At 40.6% G+C, this 15,686-nt stretch overlaps 1 protein-coding gene across 2 annotated transcripts in view; it reads left to right on the top strand.

Annotated features, from left to right (window-relative positions):
* PHF2 (PHD finger protein 2) overlaps window positions 1–10,422 on the top strand; it is a 111,284-nt gene extending 100,862 nt beyond the window's left edge. For both annotated transcript variants that reach the window (XM_081898307.1, XM_081898308.1), the window contains exons 18-22: window positions 3,844–4,118; window positions 6,806–6,901; window positions 7,413–7,522; window positions 8,201–8,462; window positions 9,800–10,422. In XM_081898307.1, the coding sequence (XP_081754433.1) occupies window positions 3,844–4,118; window positions 6,806–6,901; window positions 7,413–7,522; window positions 8,201–8,462; window positions 9,800–9,888 (832 nt within the window). In that variant the 3' untranslated portion in view covers window positions 9,889–10,422. The remainder of the gene's footprint in view (window positions 1–3,843; window positions 4,119–6,805; window positions 6,902–7,412; window positions 7,523–8,200; window positions 8,463–9,799) is intronic.
* The last annotated feature ends 5,264 nt before the right edge of the window (window positions 10,423–15,686 follow it).

Raw genomic sequence — 15,686 nt, 5'->3', positions numbered from 1 at the left:
TATTTAAGGTGCCACAAAACTCTTCCCTTTTTGTTTCAGAAGGCTAACACAGTTACTCCTCTGGAAAGTATTTAAATAGGAATAATAGGAAAGGGTGCTATCCAACATCACAGGAGTGAACTTCCTGTCACCTTGTAGAACGTCCCCTTCTTCCCCATCCAAGGCCTACTTACCATGTCAATGCATACCCCTCCCCCTCAAACACACACATCTAAATTTATTTAATTGGAACTGGTCTTAATCTAAAATGGCCCTCAGTATTTTTGAACCAGTGCATTCAAAGACTTGTGGTTTCGAAAGCAGATTCCACACATCACTAAGGATCATGGGTGAGGTATTTCACTGTGTACTGTAGGTAGCTTGCCAGAAATGTGTCCTATCAGATTTGCTTTTATAAACGCAGCTAGATCCTGGTTGTGTGCACCTAATTTCCAGATTTCCTGTTTTCGTCTTAACTTTCCTTCTGTCTTTTTAAAGCAAAAATTAAATTGTGTGGACCTTAGTCTCTGTCACTCCCTAATTGTGAAGCTGCTGCTGGATGAATAAATGTGTCAGGGCAGAGGGCTGCTTTGATCTTCTCTACAGTCTTTGCATTGTTATTTTTATTTGCTGTATTGGATGTCTAGTCAATGTTGAATGAGAACTGCCAGAATCAGCTCCATATCTGAGTAGCCCCTGAGCAAATTTACCTCTAATGAGCACCCATATTTGTTGGTTGAACCCCTCAAGCTAACTTGGTGGGAACAAGCATGAGCACTCTGACCTACATGAGGCAGCAGGAGACTGAATCTTGCCACACTGTTAAAATGGCATGGAATTCTGAAGCTATTCTAGGTCCAGAGCATTCTGGGAAATCAACATGGCAGCCAGGCGTATCTATTCAGCTTTGCCCAGAGTGTCATTTATGGTTGGGAAATGTGATGCAACATTCACTTTTACCCATTTGTGAGGATGCAACACGGTGTAAAGTTTTCAGACATCTTTGTTAGCAATGCATCCAAGTTACTGGGGAATCTGTACACAATCTTGTTGAATAATTTGGATCAAGGCAGACAGTTTCAAGTAACTGTGCTTATTTGTTAATTTGTTAGTCATAAACAAAATTGTCTCAGCACCATAACAGAAGCAAGCTAGTGTTCCATCTACATAACCCTTGATTCAGCAAATATTGATAAACAAATGGGCTTTCTCCAGAGGAAAAATGGGATATGCTATATTGTTTTACTGATTGATAACTGGTTACCATTTATAATGTACTGGAATTTACATTATAATTGCATTTTCTTAGAAAGAAACCTTTTGTAATTTCAGATTGAATCAGATTTTTAAATGATTTGCCTCTTTAAGAGGTGCAAGTCAGGCAGAAATTCAATAGGTGAGGGCCACAAAGTAGCAAAGAACTAGCCCTGTAACCAAGAGCAGGGATCAAGGGAAATGTCCCATATGAAGTTGGCTGCAAGCTGCAGTTGGTGGAATTTTCCCTTCTGGGTATCACTCATAGGAACAGGAGTAAAGCGTTAATATTTTCAGTGTAATGTTCAATCACAGTTCAAAGCTGCCATTCGGCCAGGGAATGATGTAAAGTATTTGGCACCAGCCACACACATGCACTCCATTTAAAGAAGCTCTCATTCATATTTTTTTTCAAATTATGCTTTCATATTACTAGTATTATTATTTATTATGGTTTTTTAAAAATAGCAATAATCACTAAAACTACAGAAAGGGGATGTGACTTTCCAGACTTTAATAATTGCTTCCTGTTTCGTATTTCACTTAGAGCAGATCCAGAATTACTAAGCTGCAAATGTGCCTAATGAAAAACACATTGGGCACAATCCAGTGTCAACATCTCCTGTGCAAACCTGATTGATTTTAAAGGAAGTTGCTCATGAGCAGGGCGACAGAACACTAAGCCAAATGCCAAAAACGACAGGATGCTAAATGGAAGGACACAAATCTTCTTCTGTGCAAGCTCCATTCGCATGAATGGGGTTTGCTCAGAAGATTGCTACCCGGCCAATTTTACCTTAACCTTTTGCTGCTTTAAAAGCTTGTTAAACAATCAGTCTGTGCCTTGTTTTTCTTCTCCTCTGCGCCCCCCCCACTCCGAGCCACTGGTTTTGATCAGATCCCACAATTTATTTGCTATCGCTTGCTTTGCTTTAGGCAGTTCCTCTCTAATTTGCCCATTTGGCAGGCAGCGTTTGATGGTCCATTTCCACTGTATCTCGGGTTCAAGGTTTTAAGAAAGCAAGCAAATGTCTTAAGTGCTCACAGAGTTGATAATTGCTAAAACCAGGTTTGCTCATTTTCTGGATAGAGCTGTGAGCAGGACCAGTTGTGGCATGCTTTGCCGAGCGTATTCCCGTCTTGCTATATCTGGAATAGCAAGTAGTACAAAAGTGGACTGAGTTAGCCTCCCAGCACATCAGATGTAACATAAAACAGCAGCTCCCCTGCATTTAGTACATCCAAGAAAAGGCTGATGGGAATGTTAGGCTCTGCCTTCGCTGCCCACCCCCCTTTAAAACCATTTCCATGACAATGGAAGGCAGGTCTCCACTGACTCCTCCACTTTCAATGTTTCAAGGCCACCCACCCAAAAACAAACTAAAAACAACTGCACAGGACTGACTGGCAAGTAGACACTTATGGCTAGCACTTCAAGCAGGCATCTTGGCTTACAAGAATTGTAAAGAGAATTCCTGCTTGAGATTGCAAGCTAAAACCTTTCCTCTCAGATACAGCAAGCCACATCTATCCACAATTTCTCTCCTGTAAGTTTTTTTTAGAGGAGGCAGCAGTGACTAGACAAAGCCAGAGCTGCTGTCACCAAAGCTTTCTGGAAAGTACCCAGAGTTTTTCATGTTTGTTGGTATTCTTGATGAATATTTTCAATTCACTTTTGCATGCTGCTTGGGGGTCTTTTGCTGGAGAGAGCGGTATATGAATTCTGTTAGGTAAAATAAATAAATTTGCTGGCACATCAAAGCATATATTGCTAAAACATCAATTGCTGACATATCACACTGCTTTTTTTGTAGATCGAGTGAGACAATGACCCGTAATTCCTAATTGTACCACGTGTGAAAAATCTAATAGTGTAAAATAAGTTGTTTTTTGAAATATTTTTTATTAATTTTCAATTATTAAAAAATCCAGTAACAGCCACGTTTTATCAATATCAAATTACAATTCCCATCCAAATATAGATCACTTATACAGCCAATTATACATTTAGAGTGACTTCCCATGTGCTGGGTTTCAGGGTGCAAAGTTCTTATTTCTTCCTGCTTCTGAAATCTTAGTTAATGCAATTGCATTCAGTCCTGATCTTAGTCCCTTAACAGCAGCTACAGATTTCCTGACCTCTTGAGATATTTACTTAAAAAAAAATAAATCCCCACAAGAAGAGTTCTATATTTCATCTCAATTGCACCTTGAATCTTTTGGGTGATTACCAGTGTAGACCGGTAGAAATAAAAAAATGAAAAGTCTATTGATTTCAGTTGGCCTACTTTAAATATGAATTAACCAGGCAACCCCCTTTATATTTAAATATATTCATGTCAAGGTCTCTGTTAGAATGTCCAGGGAAAATGATATTCTCCCCTACTGGCTGTGTCTCCATAATGCAGTTTAAGTCTGCCCATTCTCTTACATAATGTGATGTCTTATCTGTACAATGCAAATGGCCACAGTGTGGTCGACAAGTGTACCCCATGACGTTGGAGGGCATGTGACATATGTAATATTGGGCACCCCCTCTTTATTCTGTACTTGCATTTACTCTGAGTTGAAAGCTCTCTTTCTCCCACCCTCCTCCTTCCCCCCGCTCAGTCAGCCACCTGCATCTCCCAGCACACAGGAAGCGATCCAAGGAATGTTGTCGATGGCAAACCTGCCTACAGATTCCTGCCTACAGCCTTCGTGGGGCCCCAACCAAGCAAAGAATAATTCCACGTCCGCCCCAAACGCCAAAAAAACTGGAAGTAGCAACAACAAAAATGCAGGGAAAAGGTTGCCGAAAAAGAGTGCAAAAAACAACATCGACATTGAAGATTATGACGAGGACCAGGATCACTTAGACGCCTGTTTTAAAGATTCTGATTATGGTAGGGAATGTCTGCATCACTTTTCTCTCTCTCTAGATGTGAACCCTTTAAATATACGCATGCAGTGAAACACACGAAGGTGGCGGGTCCCTTCATGAAAGCAGCAATGCCACCAGTTGTTGTGGCAGCAGATTCTGAGTCAGAGGCCTGAACGATTGCTGGAAGCCAGCCTTGTTTTATCTGTCTCGCAACATCTCCCTTAATTCCATTTGGTAATTTTGTCTGTGTGAGATAGGTATGGGAGTTCTTTTCAAATTTTACAAGGGAGATCTCAGGTCATGAGAGCCAGCATGGTGTAGTGGTTAAGAGCAGTGGACTCGTAATCTGGTGAACCGGGTTCGCTTCCCCGCTCTTCCACATGCAGCTGCTGGGTGACCTTGGGCTAGTCACACTTCTCTGAAGTCTCTCAGCCCCACTCACCTCACAGAGTGTTTGTTGTGGGGGAGGAGGGGAAAGGAGATTGTTAGCCACTTTGAGACTCCTTAGGGTAGTGATAAAGCGGGATATCAAATCCAAACTCTTCTTCTTCTTCCTCTTCATGCTTACTGAAGTGCTATTCAGGCATTCAGCCTGGACGCAGAAGGGCAAAAATGTGTTGGAGGATGGGGGCATGTATGATGGCCCCATTCCTAGTGTCCCTGGACATGCCCCCTTCACCTCCCAATTAAGCCTCCTCTTAGTTGGGAACCCAGAGTGGTTTAATATGTAATGCTGTACTGTTTTTGACACTGATTGGGAGCCGCCCAGAGTGGCTGGGGAAACTCAGCCAGATGGGCGGGGTATAAATAATAAATTATTATTATTATTATTATTATTATTATTATTATTATTATTATTATTTCCATTAAGTGCCAGGTTTCTCCCCCACCATTAACTTCCTCTGCTTCCACTCCATGCTGCTTCATATGCTACTGCAATTTCTTCATGTTTAAAAAGCAGTTTGTGATGCAACATGGGGATGTGGCTGTTTGAAAAAGGGAGGAAGAAGCCCTAGGCAGACATGCAGAGCTGTGCACCAACTTTTTCGGTGAGCAAGCAAAGTCATTAATGGCGCTAACATTGCAATTTACCAGCCATTTACACAATCAACATAGCTTTGTTTCCCCCAGTGGGACTGCACTGCTAGAACATGCTTAGTGAAGTGTCTCCCTAAGACCAATAGATAGCCTAATAATTTAGCTTCCAAAAATATTAAGCCATACGTAAGATGTCTTCCACCCCTTTGGAAAGCACATAATTTCCCTCCGCTTTCAGAATTTGAGAGGCTAAAAGCAAACAGATTGAAATCCTGTTGTATCTCAATGAAAGCTAGAATCTCTTCTGAATTGAAGAAGCTGCACATCTTTGACAAAACATAAGCACAAATTATAATGACGGTACCTGTAGGCATATCACTCTAGTTAAATTACTTTTAAATGATTGCAAAAGTATAATGTATAGACACGATCTAAAGATGTCATTCTGAAAGGAGAAGACCGATTTGGTGGGGTGGGGAGAGAACCAACATTCTTGCTAATTACATATTTATGCTACCATTTAATAGGCTTGCTTTGTTGTAATATGGTTTGGTTCACTAAGGCTCCATTTGTCCTACATCTGGCCAGCACATTTTCAGTCGGTGGCTAAATTGATGCAATTGCTTTAAAATCATATCTTGCCATAGCAAAAAGAAATGAAATTTAAGTCCACATTTGAGATAGGTTTCTCAGTTTAAGTGGGCATAATGCAAACAATGTAGCTGCCATTAGGCTAGAAGTTGCGGGTTCTCCGAAAGCAAAAGAGATGGAGGGTGTGGCAAATCTCAGATGTTTCCATAGAATAATTGGAGGTAGAGTAGCTGTGTCTCCAATAACCACATGTGTAGCTACTGCTACTACCACATGGCTGCAGCTTACAGTGCATTCAATGTGTGTGAGCAACTGCCTCCACCTTGCCCATTCTTTGGGTACTTTTTAACGAGGCTAGGACTTTATAAACGGCTGCCAGAATCCTTCCTAAGCATACAAGATGCACAGAACAAAGAACTGCTAATGGCTGTAGACGGGTTCCAGATACAGTAAGCCTGCAACTTATATGGGGGTTATGTTCCATGAATCACACCTAAAGCCAAAATTGCACATGAAACACATTGGGGTCAGTAGCAGGTGGGATTGCCAAAGCGTCTCCCCTCCCCCAGATGCCTGCCCCCTTTTAATTTTTTGTTAAACTGTTTGCCACAAGCACAAGGTAAGTTGTGCTTAAGTTGCAGGCATACTGCACACAGAATTACTTCAGAACTCTGGAAAACAAATGCTTGGAAAAATTATTGAAGTGCACAGTAGATCTGTAGGAATTGCTTAATAATAATAATAATAATAATAATAATAATAATAATAATAATAAATTTGTATACTGCCCTTTATCCATAGATCTCAGCGCAAAGTCTGATGTGGAAGCTAAGGGCCACCTTCAATATAGTCCTAATTCAGAGATACCTTGCTCCTGTATCTCAAACACTGGAATAGATCATGATGCAAAGCTAATATTTTTATCCTTCATGTTTAGAACTGAATTATTCCAGGTTTGATTCACCCACTTAAAGGCTATTGGCTCCTCCCATTTTATTTTATTTTTTACATATATGGCATGCATACACTATCAAATAGTGCCATGCCAGAATCTCTTATGGTATTTGTTTTCTCTTTTAGTTTATCCCTCCCTTGAATCAGATGAAGATAATCCAGTATTCAAGTCTCGATCAAAGAAAAGGAAAAGTTCTGATGATGCACCATATAGCCCAACAGGTAATATTTATAATACTTTAAATCAAACATATACAGGGAAAATACTCTAAAATCATTTTAATTCATCATTTACTGTACATACACAGATTTCTAGGAAGCCCCAAAGTAAGTTATGCCATTCACTTATACCTTTTGATGACAATAAACCTAAAAATGGTCAGAGTTGCTGCAGTATTTCAAGGATGGATGTATATGGCTGATCCTGACTACCACATTCCTGGCAAAGTGCTCCTTAAATATGCTGCCCTTACCATACCTTGGGTCACAGCAAACAAAGAAAGGATTCCTCAGCAGCACTGAAATTTTGACTGGATTCCTATAATCAGACATGTAATTTTTGAGGAAATCTTTTGCACAGGTTTCAGGATCTGAGTGAGATCACCTCAATTCAGCCTTTGTACTTTATGTGTTCTACATAAAGCATGCTTAATTCTGTATTGGGTATGCTAGTGTATATATACAACTTCACATTGCTGTGTTTGTAACCTTTGTTTTTTGCTTCTGCATTTAGCAAGGGTTGGTCCATCGGTACCTCGGCAAGACAGACCTGTCCGAGAAGGTACAAGAGTTGCCTCTATTGAAACAGGACTGGCGGCAGCAGCTGCTAAATTATCCCAGCAGGTGAGCTGACCAGAGAGGTTTCAAAAATAAATAAATCCCATGGACATCGGAGTAGACCGATTGGAATTCATGGCCATTAATTTCTATGGGTCAGCACTGAGTAAAACTTAATTGAATACCACACCTAGAAATTCTGCCCTCTCCTTTTCCAACATGCTGTTCTGGGGAATTCTCCCAGTCCTCCAGAGTGGATTTGAGGGAGTGCATGGAATGAGAAGGGGCAGAAGAAGCCATGTTGCAGTAGCCAGAATCTTTGTGCCACAATGGGTTAGTTGAATCTGGTTCCCAGTTTTTCATCATAGAATCATATAGTTGTAGATTTGGAAGGAACCCCAAAGATCGTCTAGTCCAACCCCCTGCAATGTAGGATTTGCAACTAAAGTATCTGTGACAGATGGCCATCCCATCTCTGTTTAAAAACCTCCAATGAAGGAGAGAGTCCACCACCTTCCAAGGGAGCCCATTCCACTCTCAAACAGCTCTTACCATCAGAAAGTTCTTCCTGATATTTAGTCGTTATTTCCTTCCTTGTAATTTGAATCCTTTGGTTTGGGGCCTACCCTCTGGAGCTTGTAGGGCTTTGATGGCTATTTATGGAGTGTGATGCCTGTAATGTACCAGTGCTAGCAATAACAGCTACCTTTTTGAAGCTAATGGCCATCGTATCATTTTTGAAAGGAGGAGCAGAAGGGCAAGAAGAAAAAGAACACCAAAAAGAAACTGTCACCCAACAACACAAACAAAATCCCTCAGGAAAGCAGCTCTCCTGAACCCAAGCTGGAGTCCCACAGCAGTAGTTTAGCAGACCACGAGTATACAGCTGGTGCAAGCACGTTTGGAGTGGCCCAAGTCAACCGAGGTTCTCAACCCATGGCACCAGGAGTTTTCCTCACGCAACGGAGGCCCTCGTCGTCGTCACAGAATAATGCTGCCGCCAAAGGTAGTTTTTGTCAGTTTATATTAGAAGTGGCAGATATTTTCATGAGCCGGCAGCATCATTTCCTTAATACATGCTTTGCTTTGTCATAATATGTGGTCTTGTATTGTTTTCAAACCAGTTCCTGTAGCATTTGGTAAGTCGTGTTGGTATGCCTCAGTTCCCTACAGAAACCACAGGAAACCACACAACCAGTGTGTATCAAGGAAAACACACTGGTTGTATACACATGGAATGCCTGCTACTTTAGGAATGGTAGTTTTCAACTTTTAAGAAGCTAGCATACCAGTATACCTGAAGGAGCGTCTCCACCCCCATCGTTCAGCCCAGACACTGAGGTCCAGTGCCAAGGGCCTTCTGGCAGTTCCCTCATTACAAGAAGCGAGGTTACAGGGAACCAGGCAGAGGGGCTTCTCGGTAGTGGCACCCGCACTGTGGAACACCCTCCCATCAGACATCAAGGAAATAAACAACTAGCTGATTTTTAGAAGACATCTGAAGGCAGCCCTGTTTAAGGAAGTTTTTAATGTTTTTAAAGTTTTATTGCATTTTTAAATATTTTGTTGGGAGCAGGCCAGAGTGGCTGGGGAAACCCAGCCAGATGGGCAGGGTATAAATGATAAATTATCATTATCATTATTATAATTGTTTGTCTTCTGCGGTGTGGTAAATGTTTGATACGTTTGCCCTTAGACCAGGAGCAGCAAACTGTGAATACTCTGCGGATCCCTAAGCGTGCTAATGCCTTTTGGCATCAGTCGCTGTGATGTTTGGGCAGCAGAAAGCTTTTGAAGCTCCCAAACGATCGACCAGGAGGGAGAGAACATGCCAGTCGGGCATGTGTCTCTGCCAGTTTGTTGTACGTTGTATGTTGTCATCCCAGCAGCAATCCCCTTCCCCTGTGCAGGAAAACAAGAGCCAAAGGAGAGAAAGGGGAAAGAGAAAGGCAAACAGCATAATGAGTAACTTGACCTTCAGTTTGTGGGTTGCAACTTGTGGGTTGCTTTTTCCTTTTTTTGTTCAGATTAGTTTTTTAGCCTTGATGAAAAGATATTTGATATCAATCTTTGTGTTCTTTTGCAGATTTCAACAAAATCTATTTAAAAAACAACAAAAAACACCCCAAAATTTAAACTCACCATAAGTCAACTAGATGGCCTTAGTCAGGCCGCCATTTTCCTCACCCAACTGTACAGCACATGGGAAATGTTTGATTTGCTTCTAGAATGTAGGGATGCTGCCAAATCCTTTCCAAACCAATCTTCATTTGTGTTTGCTTCATCTTTCTTCGTAGACAGAGGTTTTGTGGCTTAATGTGTCCCCTTTTCTCACACTTGCAGGGAAACGTACGAAAAAAGGCATGGCCACAGCTAAGCAAAGGCTTGGGAAGATTTTGAAAATCCATCGGAACGGGAAACTTCTCCTCTAAAACTTAGCCCCAGCTGGGACTCTTATCAAAGTTCAGAATGTCCTGAGCTGACACTAACTCTTCTTCAACTCTTGAAGGACCTTCAGTCGTATTGTGCAACACCCGAGGGACAATACCAGTTAACTTTTTGCCACCACTTTAATAAATTCTTTTTAACTTTCAGCAGTTAAACATGTACAGAATACTGCTATAAATATTTTTTAATATAGATGTCCTTTCTCAAATTGCTGAGAGTGACTAGTTCGCAAAAAGTTAATACTCCAAGAAACTGAGGATCATTCCAGTTTTAGGAAAGTATCCCTTTAACTTGTTTATAAGTGAAGAAAAAGTGGTTGTTTTTAACAGTATGCACATTAATTTCAGTTATGTTTCATTTATCCAGCTGCACCAATTTTAGAGAGGTATCTGGTTAAGTGGCAGGAGATTAGAGTTTTGGTAAATTCCACCTTTGCTCAAATTAACTTACAGAGAGGGGGAAGAGATTTTTGCCATTACTGTGTGTGATATAATACATGCAAGACATAATATGCATAATGGAATACTTAGTTTTCTTTACCTGGCTCATGATAAGTATGTTTTGGTCAACGGAAGAACTAAAATTGCACTTCAGCACTACTAAGAACTTTCCCTATAACCGGGTATAGGACAAAAATGGATGAATTAATTTATTTTATGTGCAATGCTAGGTGACTGCCGGAACAATCCGGATCACAGGCCTGATCCAATTGGGTTAATGATTAGGGTGTGTAGACGCAAAATGGGTTAATGCAGTTCTTTGAAAATCAGTGATTGTTATTCCATTAATTTCAGTTGGTGCTGGATTACAGTCCTTCTCATTGATAGTTTTCCATCCCTCCCACCATTTTCTTATCTGTAAGTTTTTTGGTTTTTTTAGCACCTCTTAGCATACTGTCTGTCCTTATTGTCTATGCTTTCACTACCACAAGGCAATGTGTGATAGGAGTAGCCTTGTAAGACAAAGCAAAACACCCCACTAATAACAAAAACCAATGTGTACAGCTGGGAGATTGTTACAAAATGATGGAATTGGCTCCTTAGCAATAAGACCTGAAAAGAACGGTTGTGTCTGGAGATTTCTTTTTACTCACCGCTGTTCTTGCTAAGGCTTGTTTACATGATCCTAGAAACAGAGGGGTTGCAGTTTTGTTTCTTTCAAGATATTGCTAGGTCAGGGTTTCTGTTTGGAAATTATGGCCGTTGTTTACCAGAGCAGAGAATTCCATGTTCAGGGCTGACTCTCCACTTAACCTTGTGACAAAGGTGCCACTTCTGTGTGTCTAGGCCCCCGTCTCGAGGTGCTGATTCTTGAAATTGAGCACTATGAGGGAAGAACAGATGTCATGGCTCCTTCTGAATCCCAAAGACAGATGCTGCCCATGGCATGTGAAATAGTCTCCTTATCTCCCCATTTCAATGGCTACTGGTGTGGCGGTGCAGGACTTGACCAAGGAGAAATGGCAAGTGTGACACAAAGTTAACACAATATGTCCTCCTTACATTGTAAGCCTGTGTGTGTCAACTCTGAAGTAAGTCCCTTTGAGTTCAACTTTTCTAGAAAAAGAGGTGGCTCTCTCGTTCTCTTAGAATGGCAATGGAACCCACCTGAGAGGTGCCAGAACTTAGTTCCGGCTGAAAAAAGCCCTGCTGCTCGATAATTTCCTTGGGTCATCCCTTGGACATTTGCTATTTTGACGTGAATTCTGAACCCCAGCCAACAGTTCACATGTTACTTTCATGGCGACACTGATTTTTTATGCAATCAATTAATATGAGATGAAACAAATGACAGCCCCCCACCAATTAACCAGGGTTTCTTTCTTTCAATTCACATTAGCCTTGAGTAAACCCCTGGATCATGTAAACAAAGGAGGCACATCATTGAGCTAAGCTGTTTTCTTGGGATAACTAAGAATGTCAGCAAACAGGGTACTTTCTTCTGGCTCCATGACTCAACTCCATCCCATCTTCCTGCTCTGGGGAAAGCAGCTGGCGGGTGTGTGGGTGTGTGAGGAAACAGTTCCAGAGGCAAAGTGCTAAGAAAATGTAACATCTGTATCAACACTTTGAAGGTTTGTGGGTTGTTGTTTATTAATGCTTGCAAACCCACTAAGACATGATGGCTCCATGGTTTGAGCTCGCCTTGACCCCAAGGCAGGCCGTGAGGTGCAAACCCATGTCAGCGAGGTACATAAGGCTTCTGACAGTCACATCAAAGCACTTCCTATGAGATACACTTGTCTGGAGGAATGACGGCTGTGGGCACACACAGATGTCTGATAAGACGAAAGCCAAGCTTATTGACAGTTTAACTGGATACTTGTCGTCTTTTAACTCTCTTAGTGTTTAGTGTAGAGTGCATTATTTTACATTAAACTTGCTTGTCTGCATTTAAACACTTAAAGAGTTAAATTTGTTTCTCAGGCAATCCCAGGTTTTCATTTATAGATCTGTTTCCTAAAGCATATTTTTTCATAGAATGTAGCCTGTAAATAGCTTTTTAAATACCTTCTTTTTTATAAGAGCAAAGTATCTTTAGACCTTTCTTTCTATAGAATATTTCATTAACCTTTATACAAGTTTTTTGCCGAGTATTATCAACTGTTGTATTTTAGGTTCTTGACTCTAAGAGAGGAATTTTGGGTTTTTGGTCTTTGTTTTTGTTTTCTTTTCCCTTTGATTATTATTATTGTTATATTAATTATTTCGGCATTGCCTGAAAAACAAGTAAAACTTTGTGCAGCCTTATACAGAATCGAATAATAGTACAAAAAAATTGATCTATTTAAGACACATTATGAAGAAGAATCTTCAACTTTATAATACCAGCTCCTTGTTTCAATTCTTGTATTATGAGGGGATACAATTATTTTATTAGCACCTTGTGAAGTGTTTCTGTGTTTTGTGATGATGTAATTTATTAATGTTTGTAGCTTTTTATATTTGTACATTTATTATGAGCTTTGTTTATATACACATTACCTGGATGTGATGTCCATGAGGAAAAAAAAAAACAGCTACAGAAAACAACTGAGGCCTTATTAACTAACCTTTCTACAGCCACGATGGGGAGACTGGGTTTGGATCCTCGGAGTCAAAAATGTTAGTTGAATAGGGCCCCAGGGTTAAGCCGAGCAAGTTTTTTTAAGCTTCCCTAGTATACTGTTCTTGTCAAGCATTTATATAATATAACACAAACATCATGCTGTTTTTTATTATTATTGTTATTGTTATTATTATGATTATGATTATTATTTTCGCAACATGTACATTTCTAACAAAGTTTATTGTGGCTATCTATTACAGTGTTTTATTTACCGATTCATATCAAATGCTCTTGTATCAAGTCCATGAAATCTAAGTAAACTTAGATCAAAATTTTAAAAGTAAAATATTTCAGGTTTTGTATAGAACTGGCGTTGGTTTGGTTCTTGAGAAACTTGATTCAGGCCATGGGTCTACAAGGTCTACAAGATTCAGGCCATGGGTCTACAAGGGGGTTGAACCACATGTCCTCTTTGGGTCCCTTCCAACTACAATTCTGTGTCTCTTAAGTCATCGAAGGGCAACACGCTGCTCTGGGTTGCAGGTAACACTTGTTCACTGCCAGGGCAAGAGTTTCAGTGCGGAAGCTATTTGAATAGGAGCAGATTGATGTAGAAGCAACTGCAGGCAGGATGAGATCCCCACGACTGATCACAGGGCACATAATGAATACCATCCTGCTGTGTTTGCAGGTGCACCTTGCAGAAAGCAGACATTTGTGCACCAGAAGAATGGGCTCCTCCAGATCACAGAAACTCTTTTAGGCTCTGAGGTATATGAGTGTAAACTAATCCCAATAGCTATGTTCCACCTCTACTGTTGGAAGTGGTTTGCCTTACAAGTGGCCAGGAATCACAAGCGGCAGGGCCGGATTTAAGTTTGATGGGGCCCTAAGCTACTGAAGGTACATAGTCTTAAATACTGTCAGCTTAGTCATTGTTTATTTACAAGCTGTAGTGCAAGAGGCAAAGAGGTAAAACTCACCTCTCCTGCAGAGGGATTGACTGACACCTCAGGAACTGGTAATTTCTCTATTCTACCGAAGGTAATGGGACCCTTTATATGTCCCGCTGTCCTCTGTCAACAACAAATTGTCGCTGTATTTTGTGTTGAATGTGAGAAGAGAAGACTCCCTGGAAAAGACCCTGATGTTGGGAAAGATTGAGGGCACAAGGAGACGGGGATGACAGAGGAGAAGATGGTTGGACAGTGTTCTTGAAGCTACCAGCATGAGTTTGACCAAACTGCTGGAGGCAGTGGAAGACAGGAGGGCCTGGCGTGCTCTGGCCCATGGGGTCACGAAGAGTCGGACACAACTAAACAACAACAACAAAATATGCTATATGGTAATTTATGGACCTAATAGGCATCTAAGCACACGCAGAATGTAGGCACCCTGTATATAGAAATGAGTAAACCAGTGATATTTTAGGGAGCAGGTTAGCAGGCGGGCCCATTACTTACATCATAGGAGCCTACACAACACAAAACACTGTTGCAATGTTTTATTTGCTTTTTATCTTATATTTTGGAAATATACATCCAGTGGTTTTTTCCTTTAAATTTTTTGGGGGCCCCCAAGAGAGTGGGGCCCTAAGCTATAGCTTGTTTAGCTTATACATAAATCCGGCACTGACAAGCAGTGAAGTGCTGTTGTACTTTATATCGGATTTTTTTTTTATAATGCATACATCTTTTAAAATGCAATTTCCCCTAAAATGCATATTTTTGCAAGCACTTTCCCTTTTAATTTATTTACTAATATATGCATTTATGTATACTTTGTTTATTCACTGCATTTACAGGCACCACCACCCCGCTTATATGAGGTTATGTTCTGGGGCCCCCATGTGCATAAGCACCTTCTAAACACCCTGGGACTTGTTAAAGAGTAAAAGAGTATTGGGAAATGATCCATAATGAATTGAAAAAAATGTTCAGAAGTACTTTCCCCAGTACTATCCCCTTTCTTTTGGGGATAATTCAGACTGAAATTCCCAGGTGTCAAAAAAGGTTATTTATGTATGCTACTACTGCGGCCCGTGTTTTGTTAGCCCAAAAAATGGAAAACGAGCAATGTCCCAACCAAAGAAGAATGGCAACTTAAGTTGATAGAATATGCACAACCTGCAGACTTAACATATAGAATAAGAGAACAAGAACAACATATGTTTAAAGAAGATTAGAAAATGTTTATTGAATATATGGGAAATAATTGTACAGCTGAAAATGCTGGCAGCATTAAGATGAATTCAACAGTGTAAATAAGTTTTGATGGATGCAGTAATGGAATGCTGAATGATATAGTTTTTGTAAAATATGCAGGGATTTATAATATGTAAAATGAACCATGGAAAGAGAAGAAGGGAAGTCATTGATCTCTTAAGGATGTTAAATGAGTATTTTAAATTGTAAAACGGAAAATTTAATTAAAAGAAAAGAAAAGCACCCTTTAAGTGCCCTCTCTGCCTCTACCCAATCCAGACCAAAAATACTGTATCCAAAGATATCCACGACTAGAGTTGAAGTTCTGAGGCTAGGTAGAGGCTGGAGGATGTGTGGAAAAGCGGCTGCTGCTGCTCTGTCCCGTGCATCTGTTGTTAGGTGGGGAGAGCCTAAACAAAGCCCTGCTGCACCTCCGATCTCTTGGGGGCTTCCTATGACCTCACTGACATCCCCTTTAGGCTCTGGGGTCTTCTTGTGAGCTATGAGGACTCTCCAGCTCTGTCCCACCA

Source organism: Podarcis melisellensis (assembly GCF_964234715.1).
Source record: "Podarcis melisellensis genome assembly, chromosome: 2".
In the NCBI taxonomy this organism is placed as follows: Eukaryota; Metazoa; Chordata; class Lepidosauria; order Squamata; family Lacertidae; genus Podarcis; species Podarcis melisellensis.
Note: the sequence above shows the minus strand (reverse complement) of the source record. Positions and strands in the feature narration are given on the sequence as shown.